Source organism: Lagopus leucura, unplaced genomic scaffold, assembly GCF_019238085.1.
Source record: "Lagopus leucura isolate 7727_CA_CO unplaced genomic scaffold, USGS_WTPT01 Super-Scaffold_100012, whole genome shotgun sequence".
NCBI classification, from domain to species: Eukaryota; Metazoa; Chordata; class Aves; order Galliformes; family Phasianidae; genus Lagopus; species Lagopus leucura.
In genome coordinates, this window is record NW_024962267.1 from 10,447,200 (window position 1) to 10,468,855 (window position 21,656).

The 21,656-nt window shown below is 37.7% G+C and overlaps 1 protein-coding gene across 5 annotated transcripts in view; it reads left to right on the forward strand.

Annotated features, from left to right (window-relative positions):
* The window catches only part of ALS2 (alsin Rho guanine nucleotide exchange factor ALS2), a 75,288-nt gene that overhangs the window by 38,136 nt on the left and 15,496 nt on the right, over window positions 1-21,656 (forward strand). For 4 of the 5 annotated variants that reach the window (XM_042874279.1, XM_042874283.1, XM_042874281.1 and 1 more), the window contains 18 exons: window positions 2,919-3,005; window positions 5,109-5,263; window positions 5,805-6,724; window positions 8,874-9,234; window positions 9,942-10,110; window positions 10,535-10,631; window positions 11,022-11,099; window positions 12,071-12,244; window positions 13,218-13,389; window positions 13,775-13,955; window positions 15,751-15,816; window positions 18,394-18,556; window positions 19,345-19,476; window positions 19,717-19,845; window positions 20,207-20,277; window positions 20,665-20,731; window positions 20,925-21,127; window positions 21,272-21,337. In XM_042874279.1, the coding sequence (XP_042730213.1) occupies window positions 2,986-3,005; window positions 5,109-5,263; window positions 5,805-6,724; window positions 8,874-9,234; window positions 9,942-10,110; window positions 10,535-10,631; window positions 11,022-11,099; window positions 12,071-12,244; window positions 13,218-13,389; window positions 13,775-13,955; window positions 15,751-15,816; window positions 18,394-18,556; window positions 19,345-19,476; window positions 19,717-19,845; window positions 20,207-20,277; window positions 20,665-20,731; window positions 20,925-21,127; window positions 21,272-21,337 (3,224 nt within the window). In that variant the 5' untranslated portion in view covers window positions 2,919-2,985. Of the gene's footprint in view, window positions 1-2,046; window positions 2,221-2,918; window positions 3,006-5,108; window positions 5,264-5,804; window positions 6,725-8,873; window positions 9,235-9,941; window positions 10,111-10,534; window positions 10,632-11,021; window positions 11,100-12,070; window positions 12,245-13,217; window positions 13,390-13,774; window positions 13,956-15,750; window positions 15,817-18,393; window positions 18,557-19,344; window positions 19,477-19,716; window positions 19,846-20,206; window positions 20,278-20,664; window positions 20,732-20,924; window positions 21,128-21,271; window positions 21,338-21,656 lie in introns of all 5 variants that reach the window. The other variant, XM_042874282.1, reaches the window with a different exon arrangement.

Genomic DNA, 21,656 nt, shown 5'->3' on the forward strand with positions numbered 1-21,656 from the left:
AGTTGTAGAGGGGCCGGTGTTCTCCGGGGTGGGGGCCTCGTAGCCGCTGTCACGGTACGCTGCCTTCATCGAAGGAGCCGTGCTCGGCAGCTGTCTGGCTCGGGAGGGAAAGCATCTGCATGTGTGCTGAATGAGGAAGGTGTGGTTTCAGAAGAGGGGGCTGAGGGATGCTCACAAATCTTCGAGCTTCTTGTCTGTTCGGTAGATCTTAAATTATTAATTGGCTGTGTAACGGATAATTTTCATCCCAGTTCTTTTGGCTAATGGTAGGAACTAGGAAGCTTGGAAATAACGTTTTCAGCAGCTGTGTGGATAACTTTGTGCAACCTCTTAGTTACATGCTTACCAGCTCTACAGTTCTGTAGCAGTAAGCCAACATAGGGGGATGTTATAGGAGGATTTGTTATTATCTGTCAACTGTAGCAGGTAAATAAACTACCAGACGGTGATACGTTTTCAAGGCTGATGGGAGTTCCATTATTTTTGCAAGTCAGAGGTGTACAGGTTCTGTTAGCCTTGTTTCTGTTCAGCCTTGAATATGAGATTACTTTTATGTCTGTGATACTCAGTACTCAATGTCCAGTGAGAGCTGTAGTCCTGTAGTAATCAGATGAATGTTTACGCGAGGTCATTCCTTGCAGTAGCAGTTGTTGCAGTGTGGCAGTGTTTGATTTCTGGAGAATTGGAGTTAGCAATCTGCTCTGCTAGTGGGAGCCATGACATCACTGTCACAGTAGTAACCATCTGTTTGTAACAAAAATCCATTTCATAATTTGGATCCGTTTGGCAGTGTTTGCAGTTCTTCTCTTGCAGTGTTGAAAAGAAAAAGTAGAAAGTAAGCATGTGGGCAGAGCAGCGCAGGTGCTGATAACTTGCCAATCCTTCATACCGTGAAAGTGATATGTGGTATCTGTTTTTTTCACTTCTGTGATTATTAAACTTTGCTACTTACAACAGTTCAGGTGAAATAATGCAATGGTAAAGCTACAACATTGTTATATACAAATGAAATTAGGTGATAGGCTCAATAGAAAATGGCGTATTCTGATTGTGAGAAAACAACTTTAAAATGAGAACTTGTTACTAGAAGTAAAATAGTAAATTTTTGTGCAGTCAAACTTCATGAGACATATACATTTTTGAGCCATTAAAAATAAATTCCTCAATGATAGAAGCCAAGTATATTAAGAGTTAATTTCTCTGGTCTTAAATATTTATTGTGTGATACAACTGTTGATACTCTGACAACTCTATCGAAGCTTCATATAGTCCCCAAGGAAGTTATATATTTAGCTGCAGTCCTTCACAAAGAAGTGCCAACATCTTCGATAAAGAAATTCTAAGAACTGTATTTAAATGGACTTATTCTAAGCAAGAATGCATCACAAAATCAGAAGTTCTAGGAATGATTCATTTCTTTTGATGTTTCATCAGCACCTGCATTACTGAAGTGTTGTATGGCAGTTTCTTTATCTTCAGACTTCCTCTGTTAGTGTAAAAATTGACAGTAGTGGGTTTGTTTTAGTTATTTGTTGTTGTGGAGAAAGAAGAGGAAGAAATGTCTTGAAAGCAGTATCTTTCTGATGATGAATGCAACTGTTTCTGATCCTAGAAAGTCTGATCTGACTTGATGTTTCTTAAGTGCAAAGTGTGTATGGCTCATTACAGCACTATTTTGTTATGTTAATTTGATTTTTTAATTTTATATTTTGTTTTATATTTCTGTGATTCCTATCTGTTCTTTTGGTGTCCTGCATCTGGTGTTACAAAGGTCTGCATGGTACCTCATTATTCAGAGCACCCTAGTGCTGGAGAGTACTGGAATTTGTGTGTTATTTCAGCTATTTGTCACCATGATGAACATTATTTCTAATTGTGAATTGAAACTTTTCTGTGTGCAGTTTACAGCTTTGTATATATTATCTCTTGTGATCAAGACTTGTCTTTTTCTGTATGAGGGGTTCAAATATTCTAGATTTTTTTTCTTGGAGATGAACTGTCTTTAAAAGGCCACTGTGTTAGAATATTTTTCTGTTTTTGTTACAGCAGATATGAGACAGCAGCCATGCTGAGACAAAATGGCCGAAAGAATTTATCTGAAACTTATTTCAGTCAATGTGATCACATGTTCCTTAATGTAATTTTGAGTACTTCATCTAGCCAGGTAGTGCACTGAGGAAAATACAGATCTCTCTCTACCCAACAGACTGTAAGAAACAGGTATTCTCTGTAGTATCACTTTTCTTACAAGACAAGTAACACAAAGGTATCTTTGGGAAGATGGAAAGGTGTGAGCGTGGATTTCCAAAATTCAAAACGGAAAAGGATAAAAGCATTAAATAGAGCAGCTGCTTTTTCCTCGTTGGTTCATGTGGGTTTATCTTATAGCTACTCTGCTACCAGATTCTGTGAAGAAATGTTGTGAATTCTTCCATTGGTTTTCTGCATTCCTGCACAAGCTTTAATAGAACTGTACTGTTACATACGGTAATGTGATTTGATAATGTGAATTCCTAACTGTTATCTGTTCCTATAAATATCTTTGCCTTATACATTTGGTTTCAGTTTAGGATTCTTAAACTGAAAACAAATCAATTACACTGCTTCAATGTTTTTTTGAGTGTGTACCGAGAATTAGAGAGGGTTTTTCTGCCTTTGAACTAGATTTTGATCAGTTTGCCCTTACAATGGGCCTACTGTGAGAAGAGTAGGTAGGACAAGTCTGACTGCTTAGCTTTGTCTGCTGGCTCTGTGTGAGTGAACCAAACCATCCTTGTGCCGTGGAAGTGATTATTGATTTCTACATGTGGGATCTAACACTTTCCTTCTTGTTTCTTGGGGTTCTGGGATTATTATCTTGGTTTCATGTTATTTGCAGTTAAATAGCTGTATATATACATATTTGTTTTGTTTCACAGTTTGTGGAGAGACTGTTCCTTTTGAAAGAGACATGATTTGGTGGTGATGGAGTGCTGCCACTGACAGATGGCCTCACAGGAAAGAAGGTGAGAATGAGTGAGCAGCTAGAGGCTCCCAGAAATGTGCCAGCCAATGATTGCTCTGTGAAACTACTGAGTAATGTCAGCATACTCTGTGTGTAACCTAAGGTGGAGGAGGGAGGAGTAACATAGCTTCAAGTTTCAGTTATGTCTGGAACAGTCAACTTATTAAAACAGCAAATTCTTCTTTATTTATTGAACCTTGTGGACATGGGAACTTAAAAGTAACATTGTCTGGTGAATGGTAAAATCATCCCTGCTGCTTGAGATGGAAAATTAGTATCTTGTAATAAATTCTGGTATATAAGTACCCACACAGTGATCTGAAGGTAATCAAATAATATCTGGAGTATAAGGCTGTAAACTAAATTGAATGCACAGTATGCTGACAAAAGCTCTGTTATCCAAGAACACAACACTAACATGTGCTTTGTCCGTCTCAGTTAAATCCATGTTCTTGTTTCTAGCCAGGTACCCTAAATGTGGTGTTGGATTTTTTACAGAATCTCACAGTCACAGAATTGTGAGGGTTGGAAGGGAGCTCTGGGGATCATCAAATCCCTAACCTCCTTTTTCTGGCCTGTACGTTACTTGGTTCTTTTTAAATGTACTTGTATTCTAAACTCAGGTTCTCTGCATCTAAAATGCAGGATGGACTCTGCATTTTAATATTATGTTTGTCATTTGGATTGCATTACGTATCTGAATCATAGAATAGTTCTTGTTTGTCATCATGAAGTTCTTTTTTTTTCTTTACATGGAAGAAGAGATTGAGGATAGGTACTGGAGCTGAGAGAGGCATAATTCAGTCTTGTGTAAGTTCCTCTCAGCTTAAATGTTGCAAAGGCAGACTGTACAAAGGTGTTGTTTGGCTGATGCACCACAATGAGCAAAACTTAGTTTAAAAAAAATAAAAAAATCAATGGTCTTCGTGAATAAAGCTTGTAGCTTTTGAATGTGCTTCTTGGCTGTTAAAAGTTGTCCACAGTGTGGCTTCTCAGACTAACTTTTTCTGAGTTTGCTTCAGTAATTGAATACGTGTGTTATTTAATGTCTTTATTTTAAACAAACATTGCTATTCCACCAAAGCTCTTTCATTACCTTTTTGTATTTAACTTCAGGTTCATGCAAAGCTGAGAAAACTGTTTTATGTAGGCAGTAAATGACTTGACAGTAGCCAAAGAAAGAGCTAAGCCTACTTTTCCTGCAGGGTGGAGAAGTATCTATTGTATATCAATTTGGAAATCTGAAGAAAACTCTTAATTTGAAAGTCTCTACTGATGTTTGAAAAAACTTTTTTTAAGAATACCAAGTGACTTCACAATTTACTAAAAGTATGCCTGCTGTCAAAGTCCAAAAGAATTTCTTTTGCTGAATGGGAAATGTTGCTGGCTGAGCATTCAAACCAGAGTGCGAGTGTTACAGAACCTTTGGATAGCTTCAGCTGTGTCTGTGAGCACAGATACTCCCATGATGTTTCAGGGTTGTTTCTTTTCCTTGGTCCAGTTGATATGAATGACTGGTTCATTTAAACCTGAGAAAGTTGCTAAGAATTGAAAGATCAGAATGTTTTTTTTTTTTCTTCTACATCCAAATTTCCCCAAATTAAATAGTATAAAATATGAATAAAACTTAGCAATCTAGAAGTATTCTTTCTGTTTTCTAAGATGGGAAGAGTTCATGTAAATCTCACTGCAGACAGGAACAGAGTTGCTTGGAAGAACTGATGCAGCAGTCTCCCCCAGCACATCCACAGTGGCAAAATTGTGCATGGATTTTATCTTCTTGCTGTGAGCAACAAGTACAAGATGTAATTAGTTGTATTATTTGCAAATAAATGTGTCTTTAAGGGTTGCTGGTAACAATTGCTTTGAGGGTAGTAAAGGAAAAATGAAAAACTAATAAACTCAAGTAAAAGATTTTTGTTTTTAATTTAAAGAGCATTTAATTTAAGATTACCAAATCGTGAGTTCTGTTGATGCCCTGAATTTAAAACTAATGTAGTAACCTCTAAGTTTTTCCTACATACATGAAAAGCAAGCTTTTGTGATATTGCAGTACCGCAGAAGATTTCAAGCCAATTCTGCACTTCCTTCAATCTTTTTGTAGCTCAGAAGAGGCAGAAGGAGCCAAAGAGAGAGGCCTGGTCTATACCTGGAGGGCTGGTTCCTGCTCTATAACTCCAGAAAGGCTTCCAGGCCTCTGTGGAAAGACCGTACTGCAGGCAGCCCTTGGTACAAATCACGGCTTACTTCTAACAGAAGGTAATAACTATGTTAGTATTTAAGATTTGCATCAGTAACAAACTTTAATTATCGCCAGCCTTTCTTTTAGAATGTTTCATTGATTGCATCTGCAAGTCTCACGTGCAACTTTCAAACTGTTTTTTAATGTTGCCAGTATTTCCTTTTTAGTTATGAATACCTTAAAACTATGCTGGAGCAGAGTTCAGTGTTTTCTTTCCTATTCTTTTTGTGATGGCTCTGGATTTCCCATTTGAAAATGGTAACGTAGTCTAAACTGTCCTAACTCAAAATGATATTTATGCGGTGTATTTCATTCAGAAAAGACATTACAGTGAGAAGTTCTCTGGATTTATAGCAGCCTTGTTTTCCCATCAAAAGAGGCATAGAACCCTGCAATAGTGGAGGGCAAACAGCAGTCTTCCTATATTAGTAACCACAGTTTTGTTGAGATGGGATTAAGCTAGAAGATGGTATTTATCATAATGTTTTCTCAAACTGCTGTATTGATTTAACTTCATTAGAATTGTGAATAAAATTTTTGTTCTTTTTTTTTTAATAGGTGGTGAGGTCTACAGTTTTGGAAAACTGCCCTGGAGATCAGGACCAGAGGAGTTCTGTGCTAATAGTCCCATTTTAGAAAATACCTTGCTTGGGCAGCATGTTATTACAGTGGCAGCTGGCAGCTTCCATAATGGAGCTGTGACAGAAGGTGGTGTGGTGTACATGTGGGGGAACAATTCTTCTGGACAGTGTGCAGTTGCTAATCAACCATATGTGCCAGAACCACAGCCTATCAGTATTTCTGATTCTGAAACCAGTCCTCTGCTATCAGTAAGGATTTTGCAGCTAGCATGTGGAGAAGAACACACGCTGGCACTATCGCTAAGCAGAGAGATATGGGCTTGGGGGAGTGGCTGCCAGCTGGGCCTTATAACAACAACTTTCCCAGTGACAAAGCCACAGAAGGTAGAGCACCTGGCAGGACGTGTTGTGCTCCAGATTGCTTGTGGAGCCTACCACAGCCTGGCTCTGGTACAATGTCTCCCTGTGCAGGAGATGAAGCCTATTCCAGAGAGGTGCAATCATTGCAGTCAACTCCTCATTACCATGACAGACAAGGAAGATCATGTAATCATTTCTGATAGTCACTGTTGCCCACTGGGTGTAGCATTGGCTGATAAACAACCAGAAAACCATGCCTTCTGTTCTTCGTTGGAAAACCTGGAAGGAAAAAGTGTAACAGGCAGTGAGAGTGAAGACTGTAAGAAACCTCTTGTGGAAGAGCATGCGCTCGTTGCTTTAGAGTCTGATAGAGCAAGTTTACTTTCCAGCAACAATGGACAAGAAGACAGTGGAATTTCTAGCCCTGGAAATATTCTGTGTGCTGACAAAAAAGAAGTGAAAGAGTACTTAATCAGTTTATCTGATCACACGTTAAATGAGAGCCTGGAGAAAAGTATCTGCACAGGATCTGAGCAGGTTGGTAGCCAGTAGATTGCTCTGATGTGCTGCAATTCCTGTTACATATGTTGTGCTTGATGTTACTCATCACAAATGAGATACTCAGTTTAATGGAGCTGTGGTATTCCTATAGTTTCGAAGTGTTTCATCACTCAATTACTCTCAATTTTGAAGTGTAAGAGTTTTTGTCCCCTATCCTTGTTGAGTTGTAACCCTTTGATGCAAGTAGCAGTGACAGTGCTATAGTCTTAACTCCTCATGCTCCACAGTATCAAAAGCAAGTAAGCTTGTTTGCCTTTCTCCTCTCTAGTCCTTCTGTGTTGTGTGGGTTTCACACTTGTGCGGAAATTGTCAAATTTACCTTCAAGGTAAAGCTTCCTTTATTTTGCATGGAATAGATTCTTCACAAATCTGTTTAATTTCTTGATGTTAAAACATTGAATGAAAGGCTTCCAATATTAATCAGTACACAGTGGCACAAATGGATAAACAGGGATATGAATTCATAAATACTGCTCTGTTTTGAGCAATGCAGAAAATAGTTCAACAGTACTATTTTGATGCTATAGCAGAGCAGTTAATTAAAAACTTCTTAAAAAGGAACAGGTTGTTGTTTGGTGTGACTGTTTCCCAGCTCCCTGACAAAATATCACCATTTCTATTGTTTGGAAAAAAAATGTTGTATATCAAAGGGGAATAAAGTATATATAACCCAAAAGCTCCTAGACTAAAATCTAATGCAAAACTTGACGGTACAGTCTTGGCAGTACCTACCTGAGTACTAGGTGATGTGTGATAAAGGTAACTTCTGTAAGGTAAACTGCTACTCTGGTCCCATTTGTGAAAGTTAAAGCAGAAATAGGAAAATTTCTTCCATTGTTTCAGAAGTGAGTATATACATTTCTTAAATTCATTTTACAATTATCTGGGATGTGTTGTTGTCACTGCTTGCTAAAACAAACATAAGTAGTATTAAGAACAAAAGGCTGTCCTGTAATTTGGTATTTCAACATGTTCTGTTTTCCTATTGAGAGAGATTAATTAACATTACCTAGACACAACTGTCCTTGCTGGTACAAATGCAGTCTCACACTTGTGAGTTCCTCATAATCTTGCAAGCACTCCTGCCATTAGGAAATAACTGAAATAAGTAATTTCATGCTCTGTCTTGATTTCTTGCTCCAGGAATGGTTCTAAAATAGTTTTTCTCACACAGTTCCAGGAATTAGACAAATATGGGATTGATCCACTGAATCTTAACATAACTGAGCATCTTTATCTCTGCTCTTCAAGTTACTCATGGATGCTCATGTAATGTTTCATCTTAGTTTTGGAAAAACATAAGTGACGACAAACCTGGTCTCCCAAATTATAATGTGCAAATAAGTGAGGCAATCCCAGCCCTTTAGGCTACTTTTTCACAAAAATATCAAAGATTCTTTCCTTTCTGATGGGATAAAAATAAGTTATAATGTTTTCCACCAAATATTGGGTGACAAAATAGGACTTGCTGTCCTGTTTTCACTTTACTATCTTGTGTATCGGCTCTTATTTGATAGGTAAAATTATTGTTGCTGCAGGCAATGATGTGCTGATACTAATAACTGCCTTTAGTCAGTTTATCACTAGTGTAACTTGATGACTTAGATAAGTGCTTTATGGCTGCAGTAGCAGCGTGGGAGAATAGATAGAATAGAGTGGTCTTAAGGCAAACCTTGGAAAAGAAGTCAGTGAATTATTGTTTACCTTTTAGTGTATGAAAAGGAGACCTTACATTTCTTTTAGTACACTGCTCAGTGATGCACTCTGTTTGCTGACAAAGTTGGTAATGAGCCTAAAATATATGTTTGTAAAGATCCATTTTTTTGTATTTAAAAAAAAAAAAAATCATACCCACAGAAATAGCCTTCAGCCCCTTATGAATGAGCTACAATGTGTCAAGTCCAGAAGACACTTGGAGGTATTTTTGGTGATATCTATAGAAGTGTGCTCAATTGTAACCTGTGATTCCAGGGACCAGTAGCAGTTTATGACAGACTATTAAAAAAAACCATTTCTTATAATGTCTTGTTCAGTATAGCTCTTAGTTTGATTAGTGGATCAGCCCACTGTTACGTGCTGTCTTTGTAACACTTTGACTTCTGTTGTTGTTTTTATTTTATTTTAGCCTTCTCAAGGAGAACAAATTGGTGCTTGTATCCCTGGTCCTCCAGGTACAAGTGCATCTGCCTTAAACAGCCTGGTGGCCTCTTGTGCATCAGCAGTCGGTGTGAGAGTAGCTGCTACATATGAGGCTGGAGCGTTGTCTCTGAAGAAAGTAATGAACTTCTATGGCACACCTTCAAATGAACCAAGCCCTCAGCCTGGCAGTGGTTCCACAGGGCCTGAAGCTCTGAAAGACAGTCGAGAAGAGCAGGTCAAACTGGAATCAATGCAGGGGAAGAAGAGTTCCAGTTTAGTAGATATTAGAGAGGAGGAATCAGAAGGAGGAAGTAGAAGACTTTCCCTGCCTGGCCTGTTATCACAAGGTAAAAAAAACAAAAACAAAAAACAAAAACAAACAAACAAACAAAAAAAAAAAACCCACAAAAAACTGAAAATGACACATTTCTTGACCATAAAGTTACTCTTCAAATGGGCCTACTGTGTTAGTCTAGCCATCTTCTTGCAAAGTGACTGTCTATACACATTGTATAGCAGATGAAATATCTGTGGCCTCTGATCCCTGCTGTGCTGAGGTGGTTTTGATCAATGGTTTTTGGGGCATTCCAGCTCTCACCACCAAGATTCAAAGCTGGTGATGTTTCTCCACCATAGGCTTCCATAATATTAATTACTCTGTATATGTGGTTATGTAGCTTGGTTCTGTATCAGTCTGGTGTCTGTACAGAAATTTCAGAAATTGGAATATTTCTGTTTGCTGCAAGTGTATATTTTCCTTAAAAGTTTAGTTATTGTACATAGTTTGTTTTGGCACATCTGCAGTGTAACTGCGCTGTTCTCACATGCTGTTAACTTTGCTAGCTGGTAAAAATTACTTGGCATCCATCTGCCTTTAGCCCATCCATGGCTGCTTCTTGTCGGTAACTTATCTTCTTGCACATCAGCCTTTGCTCTTAATCTTAATTAAAACTTCTTGCAAAAGCCTTGATTTTGCATAATGCTGAGTAACATGCCTGTGTAAGTGATGAATTTAAAATGATGACCTATTTTTTTTCTCTTGGCATGTTTTCAGTTTCTCCTAGGCTCTTACGGAAGGTAGGACGGGCAAAAATGAGGACTGTAGCTCTCACTCCAACCTACAGTGGTGAGGCAGATGCTCTTTTACCATCTCTAAGAACAGAGGTATGGAGCTGGGGAAGGGGGAAGGATGGACAGCTAGGACATGGTGATGTTCTACCAAGGTAAGATTTTTGATAAATGTTTCTTTATTCAGTCAATCACTTGAAAATCATAAGTATCCAATTTAATTTTGATCATCTGCCTTGCATTGTTCGTGTTCTTTGAGGTGTTCTGACCTAAATTCTTCCACAAAACGTGTCTCATGCTGTGTTGTTACTGATCAGTTAGTCAGAATTTCTCCCTTGCAATTGCTAGGAGTTCTGGTGATATTTTGACCATGTTGCCCACGCTAGGGCGACACTTGTGTCTACTTTTGCACCTTGTGGCCTTTTTGATTAAGTTTATTATTGGATTATGGATTATTGTCAAAAGACTTAATATATGTTTGCTATGTTTGATTTTTCTGATGTTCTGTGGGAGTGGGGTAAAGGGAAGAAAGACCTTTTTTATTTTAAACTCTTCTTTATGGGTTCTGGAAATTGACAGGCTTCAGCCACTGTGTGTGAAAAGTTTAGATGGTAAAGAAGTGATTCACATCTCTGCTGGCGGTCATCATTCCTTAGCACTCACTGCCAAATCCCAGGTACATGTTACTGTATCATTTATTGCTCATCTATCACGTTACTGTCACGTTGAATGTTTTCTAGGTTTCTGTTTCTTGTAAGCTCGAGTTTCTGTTTGTGGGAGGGGACTTGGAAGCAGTGTGCCTCATGAAATTCTGATTGTATTGAAGTTCTCTATGGGCCATCAGTATTATGTTTGAAGACTGTAGTGACCTGTTGCATTTCTGTTTCTATTCTCAAACTGTCTTCTCACATTCAGAAAGATGCAAAAAATTAGTGAAGAGCTTCTTAGTACGTTCTTTGTATGCCTTTGGCTTGTATTTGCACACTCAATGCATTGTGCTACTACAATTCAGATTTCATCTGTGTATATTGGTTGTTAAATACTGATATTGAGCTGTTTCTTACAGGTGTATTCATGGGGTAGTAACATCTTTGGTCAGCTTGGTCATACGAACTCCCCAACAACAGTCCCTCGACTTGCAAAGGTATTTTGTTTTCTGCATTTTTCTTCTTTGAGGTTAGGCCTATTCCTACAAAAGTGAATACAAAGCAATTTCTGAAAACTGACCTTATTTATGGATCTGTATGCTATATAGTAGCAGAGTCTTTGCTTTCTTTGGTTTATACAGTGACTGCTATTTTTAAATGAGCTTGTGAAAAAGGTGTTCAAGAAATCATATTTTATATATATATACACTTATATACTCATATATATACTTGCACTGTTTTTGACTGCTTCAAAGTTCTAATACTGAGAGACATGACTGTTTTGTCTCCTTAGCAAACCTGCCTAACAGTTGGTTCTTCTGATACAGATGTGGAAGTACTGAAACTTTCCTATCTGTATAGAATAGCTAAACAAATGCTTCTAGCTTTTTCCAGTTTTGCTAGATCATGACCATATTTTTTTCTTGTGTATTTATAGAGCTGTTAGTTAAATCTTACTCCTTTTAATAGGGTTTTCAGTTTGAGTTTTTCATTATTTTGAGTGAATAGGTTAATGATTTTTTGAGTCAGACCAGATCCTTGCCTGTTTTCCCCTACGACAGGCAAGCACCAGAAAACTAGCTGCAGAATTTTTCTGCTTAGGCTGTATGCAAATTAAGGTACAACATGTTAGCTTTCCCCCATATTTGTGGGTTTCACAGCTAAATGGACAGGGAAAACTGGTGCCGTAATTTTCATTAAACCTGCCTGATGTCACTTAAATTATAAACCAATTTTATTTTTAAAGGCTAAAAGAAATATCCACTAGAAAGAAGAGTGAGAAGAGATGATTTTCAGTGAAGGACAGAAAATACACTTGTTATAAAACGCTGATATTAAAAAAATTACCATTCCTGTAATACATTAGCTTGTTATCAGGTGTATTACTTGCATTCTTGTCTAGAAGCTGTGCATACTCTCCTTCCAGTTGGAGATGACTTCAAATTCTTCCTCTTCTCATGAATTTCAGGTGTGTGGTAATGGTGTTTGGAGTACAGCAGCAGGATCAGATTATTCTCTCTTCTTAGCAGATGAGGAAGACTTCCAACCTGGATTATATTATTGTGGTCAAGAGACAACAACAGATAGCTTGAGTGAAAGTAATTGTAGTGAGAGTCCAGTTTTGTTACTATCCTGTAGTAAGGTGAGTGATGTTTCCCCTAAGTTAGCACAAGTCATACTGATTGAAATTGAATCTTACTGTAACTACCAAGAGGTTGGCTTGAGGTGAGGGAATGTGTACTCTGATTCTGTGTCTTTGTATCATTTGGGCTAATTTGAGTTTAAGATAGCAAAAAGGAGATGCTCTGCGAAGAAGAAGGCTGCTCTTTTGTTTCAGTTAATCTGAGCCTCAATCCTACGTCCCTAGATCTAGTAGAAAAACAACAGGAGAGAGGTTTTGAGGTGGGATGGATTTATACATATGAACAAACCCAGTATATGTACATGTGTGTTTCCAAGGAATCCTCTTTTTAACAAAAAAAAAACAACAGGGAAGTGGAGTTCAAACACTGAGTTATGATATAGTATTGCATATGAACTGGAACTGGTGAGGAACCTCAGTGCATTTAGATTAGTGGCACATACTGACTTGAGGGAATTTTTTTCCAAAAACTGTAAGTTGCAAGTAGTATTAGTGCAGGTATCAGTATTAGTCCAGTTTGTTAATGCTGTAATATTCCTCTTAGCAATAAATTGACCTCCTTCAGATTGAGAATGCACTGTAGTTCAGAGCACAATTACATTAAGCTCTTGTTATCCTCAGCTCCTAATTATCAGGAAAAAAGAGCTGATGTGGTATTATATTGATATCAACATTGTTTACATAGGCGTGTTCTAAAAGTGGCTAAACTGAAGGTAACTGTTTCTTAAACAGGCAATGATTGTTGTCTTTAAAAACTTTTTTTAGCAGTAGTATAACGAACAACATTGACTATAAATGTTTCCCCTACACTATTAATTTTGTATTAAGCCATTGGATAGACTGCTTGACTTTAAGTTTTAACTATCTGCGGTAACCCTTGGCACTAACGATGATAGCCTTTATTCTGTATCATCCTAATTTTTATTTTCAAATGTAAGCTGTTTTTCCTTTTTGTTGTTGTTTTGTCTTTCAGATAGGATATATAAGCAATGTGATAGCTGGTGGAGACAACTGTTTGGTCCTGGTAGACAAAAACATAATGGGGTATATTGCCAGTTTGCATGAGTTGGCTTCTACTGAGAGAAGGTTTTATTTCAGACTGAGTGAGATCAAATCTCAGGTTCTTAGACCTCTTCTAGGTTTAGGTAAAATTTTTTAAATATTTTCTTTAATATTATTTAGTCTGTGTTCTATAGTAAAGTCCATTATGTGAGACTTAGGTCATTATGTATTTTTAAGTTAAGCCAAGATTGTTTTTGTCTCCCTTGTTTCATTCAACTACTGAAACACAGCTGCAGTTTGATACCTGCGCAATGTTACTGGTATTTGTGCTTTCTTAACTGTTTCATCTGAAATAATTGTTTGAACCATTATGTAATGTAAAGTCATTGAATTCCTGAATGTGGATGATGTTGCTGGGAAGTGAAATGAGCTGATATAACGTCCATACAGTGTACTGGGATTAATTCTCTTATTAATGGGTGATCTACTTTTATAACGTAAGCTAAACTTCTTTCTGATTTATTACAGATAATTTGGGCAGTGCAAATACGATCCAGTTGTTGCAAGAAATGGCAAGCAGGTTCAGCAAGCTATGCTATCTCATTGGTCAACATGGGGCTTCCTTAAGTAGCTTCCTTCATGGAGTTAAAGAAGCCAGGAGTTTGGCCATTCTGAAGCATTCCAGTCTCTTTTTGGATAGTTACACTGAGTAAGTGTCTGTCTCATCTTGAGTGTCTTCAGGCTTAATCCACTGACCACAGCAAGCCCTGTATCAGGAGAAAATAGATCATAAAGGAAGTTATGTAAGAAACTATAATTCAAGTTACATTCTTGCAATTTAAAATGTGTGCAGTTTTTCACAGGCTAGTTTATTTTGTAGTAAGCTTTGTATTTCAAACTTTGCTAGTGTGCACACTGGACAATTTTGGTGTTGGGAAAGCATTAGGAATGTAAAATTCTGTACAAACACTGAATTGACTGCTGCATGTATAACAGTAAAGCATGACATATTTGTTAGTTAAAGATATCCTAATATAAAGCAATAGAGTTGCCGTTACTTGGCCACTAAGTAAAAATACCTTTGGAATTTACTGTGGTTACTGTGGTCTTTTGAAAAGTCATTAACTAAAAGTTGTTTCCCAGAAGAACAGTTCTTTTGTCTGGTATCTGCTCATAGCAGACCTTATGCCTAGAAGACACAGTTGTGTTAGCGCTCAAACTGTGGTCTGAATTATCTTTATTATTATTATCTTAATTATTCTGGGAGAGGATGTCTATGCGATTGTTTGCTGTCTTTCCTCTCAGTAAGCTTTGCAGTTGTTGGATAACTTCATCCAAATTTGTTTCAGAAATCTCAAATTAGTATCTACAGGCTTTGTGAAAAATACTGGCTTAAGAGGAAAGGGTCTAAAAGTATCTTATCTGAATGTATCTGTCTTACTAGATATCTGAAAATCCCTAAAGGAACAGAACTTTGTGATTGTAAACTCAAAAGCTTCACTTGTTTTGCAGTAGCATTCTGAATGTGCGCTTGCACATTTTATTAAATACTTCTTGTCTTTCCTGCTGGGTCAGTGACAAAATTAAGCCATGTCACCCTGAAACAAACTTTTCATCTCTGTTTATCAGATGAGTGATCAACAATTTTCTCCATTTCATCCATACTGACTGCAGTTTTTATTTTAACTTGGATGCCTGGAAATGGTTCCCATTATTACTAGAATTTCTTCTTTTTATCCTGTCACTAACTGCTGTGCTTAAAGTCTGTTCTTGATTATTTGCATGGCTTCTGCTCTTCCCCTTTATTTTCTTAGTTCTTCAAATATTAATCTGTGTATGGTGTCAAACCTATGCATGCTTCTCAGTGTAGTGCCTTTACCATCTTCCAAGGATCCATCAAGCCACATGAAAGACTATCAGTTAATTGGGTTAAACTGAGACCTGCTTTTGTTGTGAATGGTATCTCTGTTACAAGGGAAGGGAAGAACCTCTGGAGGCTCTCTGGTCCAGCCCTGTGTTCAAGCAGGACAATCCAGAGCAGGTTACCCAAATTGTATCCAAATGGTCAGTTTTAAATTTTTTTTTTTTTTTACTAGGGAAGAAATGAAGGGTAAAATGATGAGTACAGGAAAAAGAGAGATTTCTATCTTTAATACTATTAGAAGCTAGTGTTATTAAACTGTTGAAACAGGTGACCTATTCTGTACATGTTCAAACTTGGGGAAACAAATACTTCAAGTTTCTGTTGTAAAATAGTTCCTCTGGCAGCAACAGTGTGTAACAGTAATGCATATTCTGTCCTTCATGTGGAAAGTGAGTACTCAGTGTTCTGGTAACACTGAGTATTTCAGTGTTTGATATTTTCTCAAGCCCTTAGGCTTTTGATCACTTGTGTAACAGGTAATGAGGATCTCACTGGTATGCTGGTGGAAACTACAACAGATGCCATTTCCAGGGTTGTTCCTAGTTTGAAACTAAAGGTTTCTTTTCTTTGACCATTTTAGGTACTGTACTTCAATAACAAATTTCCTTGTAATGGGAGGATTTATGCTTCTCGCAAAGCCTGCAATGTAAGCAAACTTTTACCATGATGTGGAGTTTTTGGTCAGCTTGTAGAGTGTTCTAAAGAAGTATTTGTGTGCATGTGTGTGTATAGTAATGAGCATGTAGTGGCATTGCCTCAGCATACTTGAGTACAATAATTCATCTTCCATTAGATGAAGAAAAAGGTTTCTCCCTTTCAACTATGATAATAATTCATGTTAAAATGCTGCTTAATTAGCTCAATTGCTATTACATCTAGGTGTGGAGAGAGGAGGAAAAAGATCATAAGTGATGGCAAATTCTTTGAAAGAAGCATAAGTGGATTTCAAGTAATTTCCGAAAGCTTAGGAGTGATATTAAGTTTTCATTATCTATTCAGTGTTTGTCAGTATTTTATGCTTTCAGTTATTGCTCCCTAGATTATACAGAACGGTGAACGTTTCTTTAAGAGTTAGTGAGAGTAGATATTGTGAATTCAGTTTAGTTTGAATTCTTTTATGTTTATATTCTTTTAAGTTTGTGGAAGCTCTCTAGAAGGATGGAGAAACAGCACACTTTCTGCATCAGACTTGCTTTACTTCTTGTATAGATGCTTTTAGGCTTGAAGAAAGAAACTGTGCTTTTAGATCTTAGAATTACAGCTTTCTCAGTGAAACAGTATTTTTGCCTATGAATTGAAGTAGTGATGCTGTACAGCTCTCGCTCTACTGTTGTGAGGAAATCGTTGTAATGAAGGAGTTTTTTTTTTTTTTCCAAATGTTGTCAGAAAAATTGCCAGTTTTCATTCCTTCCTAAAGTGTCTTATCTATTTTGTTACAGCTGACTATGATACACTTTGAATGTAGCATAAGCAATGGTACTGGAAGTTCTTTAAAATATTGGGGTATCTAACACAGGGAATTTTCTACACCTGTGGAGTAGTGCCAATGACTGAATACAAAATCCCACTGCAGAGAGACACTGAGAATCTTTCCACAGTGGGCAGGATTCTTAGGGTGACTTGCAAGAAATCCAAGTTCAAGTATAAGCTTATATATTATTAGCAGTGACAAGTTCTGGATGCTGAAATTGTGTACCAGATTCTTCACACTGGTTGGCACTGTTTGGTATCAAAGCTCCTCCTACTGCAGCCAGGGTCTCATAAGGTGAACAGCAATTTTTAAGGGTTCTGAGACTTCAGAGAGCAGATATCATGGAAGTTTTGGCCCTTACCTGTAAAGGGAAGTCAAGAATATCTTTGCTGATAACGATTTTGTTTTTGCAGTGAATTCTGTCTCAGTGAATGGTTAATGGCATCAGTGTGTCTTTTCTGGATGTTCCAGGATATTCCAGAAGGTGAACAGTTAGCCTTAACAGTTAGTCTTAACTTTCTTTTAAGCTAGCTGACTTCATTGGGAAGTTTAGTTATATACATCTATAGTATATAGATGTGTATAAGAGTATACATGTACTTGCCATTATTATTTGACACTTTCCTATGGAGAGAACTCCCTGTGAGGATCTTGAAGCACTTCAGAAATGCAAGCCACCCATTTAAGTGGTTGACTTAGTTTAAATTTACAACTAAGTTAAATAATTAAATTTATAGTTAAAAATACAATCTTGTCTCTAAAGAAGACTCTTCTTAATGCTTATTGAGCAAGAGAGTTCTTAATATCATTAGCAGACCTAGAGAAGATACATAAGATGCCATTTCGTGCATCAATTTAATCATGTATAGTTCTAGGGAGCCTGATGTGCAATTCTCTGATCTGGTTCTTTGTCCCTGGGGCTTACTTTCTCAGCCTCACCTGGTTCTTGAACTTCATGGTTTAAACGCTTCCCAGCTGGATGTGTATTAATGCAGATATGTCATGTGTGCACATGTGATGGCACAGGTACTGTGAAGGAGAGGGAAAAGCAGATTTGTTTTCACTTTTACGAAGAAATCCTGGTCTTGTGTGCTAATGCGTTGTCTTCAGAATCATTTCCCTCTTCTTCTCTGAACTAGATTAGTTCTCCCTCTTGGAAGTCAGACTGAGGATTGAACAGATTTCCTGCCTTTCTTTGAGGTAGGATGTAATTTTTCTAGTTAGGGGAAAAACTGTTCAGCTTTCTTGAGTAACAGGGGTGGGGAAGAGATTATTTGGTTATATTTAGGAAAGTGTACTGGAGCAAAGTTAAGATTCATTCAGGCCTCCTTATATGAGTCAACACTGCTAGAAACTCACTACTTTAACAATAACCATGACAAAGCTAAAACGTTCCACCTATTTTCTCTTTTACTCGCCACGTGTCAAAGGGGAAAAAGGCAATTAATTACTCTTCAAGTGGGGCAACTAAGTCAGCTTTCTTCAGCCAGCATAATGACTGAACTTGTGCGAGCAGAACTGAACTCCTGTGTTGCAGTTGGTAGAGAGCTACATGATTTTATTACAGTACTTGCTTAAGTTAAATTGGGAATGGATTAATAAGTAGCACGTGTTTGCCTTTGTTATTTTTGTTTTATGGAAATCCAAAAAGGTGCATTCTGTGCTAGTACAGTGCTCACTGATGCAAAGTATCACTGATGTCTTACTGTCATTCTTGTTTCCTCCCTGTTCCCCAATGGTCCTATCATTTAGAGACTTCTTGAGTAAAAGTCAGGAGCTGTTACAGAAATTGTCTGAGTACAATGAGGAAAACCTGCAGCTAGTGGATGTTCTGAATGCTCTGTTTTTCATGCCGTTTGGACGACTTCATGATTATGCCAGAACCTTGCTAAAGCTTGCCACGTGCTTTGAAGTGGTAAGCTGTCTTTATTATCTATATCTCAAAAAATATCACACGAAACTTATTGCTTGGAAATAGCAGTGAGAAGCAGATGCTGGGTAATTAGAAGTAGCTTAGCCCTCAGTGAAGCTACCTTGGATTCAGCTTTGCTACAGAGAAAGATCGTGTATATTTACTTGCAAATTCATAAGCCACACTTGCGTAGATCACGTAAGTAAAATGTTGTTACTCTGCCAGAACTTTCTAGTGCTTGAGTGCCTAATTGAAAATTTTTCTTGCATTATTTTGATGTCCGCGTATTGTTTTTCACTTCCATCTGGCATTTTTAGAATAGCGATCCTTGGCTTTAGCACTACTGAAAATAATGTGTAATATTAGATATACGTCTTTATACATAGCAAATGTCTGCAGCTGCATGCTATTGAAAGAGCAGGTGACTACCCAGCAGTAAAAATTACGTGCATGTCCGTCCCAGTGTGCTTATGAGAAGTGTTACTCCTGAAGTTGTTATCATTTTTTCTGCTAATCTCGTTAAGCTGCAAGAAAGTGAGCCATGTAATTATGTATGTTAATCATTCTGCCTTTACTGTTGATGGAACTTCTCTGGTCTAAACTCCTGTCACACCAAGAGAACACGTGACCAGGAAAATTACCTAGCTTCCATTGTTGATTTTATTAACTAGACCAGCTGTCATACACTTGGTGCTAATTTAATAAAATGGGATACTGTCTTGCAGCTTGGTTATTGTTATTGGTACAGGCCCTCAGAAACTCTGTCAGGTCTGTCTTGCTTTGTGCCCTAGGCATCTCCAGAATATCAGAAGCTACAAGATTCTAGCTCTTGTTATGAGAGCCTTGCTGTCCATCTTGGCAGAAAAAGGAAAGAAGCAGAGTACACACTTAGCTTCTGGAAGACATTTCCTGGGAAAATGACGGTATGATGACAATTGTCAGCCTGTTAGTAGCTGGTATGTCTGGCTGTGAACTTTATATTGTCTGTTATCTATGCTACTCTCAGTTGCAGATTGCATTTTTTTGGCTTGTGTTGCTGACGTAATGTAATTTTAGAGAATTTTGGCCTATGAAAGTACACTATGAAAAATAAATAGCACTGATCTTAAGTCATAATCAGTGAGAAGTAAACTTCTGTGACTATTACTAATCTCTACCTGTAGGATTCTTTGCGGAAGCCAGACCGTCGTTTAATCTGTGAAAGCAGCAATAGGGGGTTGTCCCTACAGCATGCTGGAAGATTCTCTGTGAACTGGTTTATCCTCTTTAATGATGCTCTGGTGCACGCTCAGGTAAGCCTGCTTGCATCCAGGAACAAAGCTTTCTTTCAAACAATGTGACTCATTTTTCATACAGCGAAAGTAAGTTTTTGCACTATTCACTACAATATTTCTTAACACGGAGTGGTACTTTTTCATGTTTACTAAGGAATTTGAAATGATCTACTAGTGTTTTCTTTCAGTGTATGTTTGGTGTTGCCTTGTGGTTGGCATGGTTTCTGCTCTCTTTTTTTGAGAGAGGAAAGTGTGCATAAGGAGCCAGTAATACCATTTTCCTTAGTCTGTAGAGGAAGAAATTATGTTCAGGAAAATCATGGGCAGGGGTAATGAATCAGTTAGTATTCAGTGAAGTTTCTCTTTTCCTTTCCTTCAGTTTTCAACACACCATATTTTTGCCTTGTCCACACTGTGGGTAGAAGCTCTTTCAGAAGAAGCTGGTAATGTGTGAGTATGAGTATTTATTGTGTTGTGAGGCTGAAATAATCAGATGTCTTGGGTGGGAGGATTAGGGCTTTGTAAACAGTTACTGTAAGCTAGGAGCAGAATGAGGTGTAATCATTTTTAGCCCCTTTTCTTTCAGATGATTTTCTTTTATTTCTGTTTTTTTTTTTTAAAAAAAAAAAAAAGTTGTTTAGAAATTAAGAACAACAAGATAGAATCAAGAGATTAGCCAGTAGTCTTTTCTGCTGCTTTTTTACTCATGACCTAGTGTTAAAGTGAATTCTAATGAGTTAGGGCAACGGCGATACAATATTCATGCTCTATGAAACATTGCTCTTTCTTTGGATGAAATTTCACTAGATTACAATGACTCTCTTGCCTTCCTTGTAGGAATGGATTGAAGATTACAACACCAGAAGAACAGTTTGTTCTGCTTTCTTCAACACCACAGGAAAAGGTAGGCGTATCTGCAAGTTTTTCATGGCTTCAGTGACACAAACATTTTTCTCTCCTACTATAAAAGCAAACAGGGAGAAGTTGCAGTACTGTACTGCAGAGCGCAAAGGAGATAGCTGTAGTTGCTGTAAAGGAGAGAGCTTCTATGCAAAAACAGATGCTAGCTAAATTCTGTGATTAAAACTCTGTTTCAGACTAAGTGGCTGAGGGCAATAAGTCAAGCAGTGGATCAGGCCCTTAAAGGGACTTCTGATATAATTCTATATGGAGCTGGAGGGAATGTTCCAAGACAGGAACCTCCTATTTCTCGCAGTGCCAAATACGTCTTCTATAAGGACCCAAGATTTAAAGATGCTGTTTATGATGGGAGATGGCTCTCAGGAAAACCCCATGGCAGGTAAAAGCATTTGAACGTAACAGTTGAAAACAAAATGAATTGGTAAGTGGGCTTATTCACAGAAGCCTGTTTGTGAAGTGCTGAGTGAACTGATTATCTGGTATGCATCTTTGTATAAGAAGTACAACTTTGTTTATTTTCCAGAGGGATCCTAAAGTGGGCTGATGGAAGAATGTACTCAGGGACCTTCCGAACTGGACTGGAGGATGGGTAAGATCTTCCACTACTTGTGGAGGGAGAGAGCAAGAAATACTTTTGGTGTAAGTTATAGCAAGGATTATAAGAAGATAGTAAATAAATCTTTTAATTAAAAGATTTTGCAGTGAATCTCATTGAGCCAGGGTTGTGAATGTTAGGATATCCGTGTGCATTGATACTTGAATAATCCAGAGCTATGTTAATTGTCTTCAGAGTAGACTCTGTAACTGCAATTAAAAACTTGCTGTTTAATAAAATTGGAACTAATCGGGGTAGTCAGCTGCAGGATAGAGAGAGAGAGAGAGAGAGAGAGAGAGAGAGAGAGAGAGAG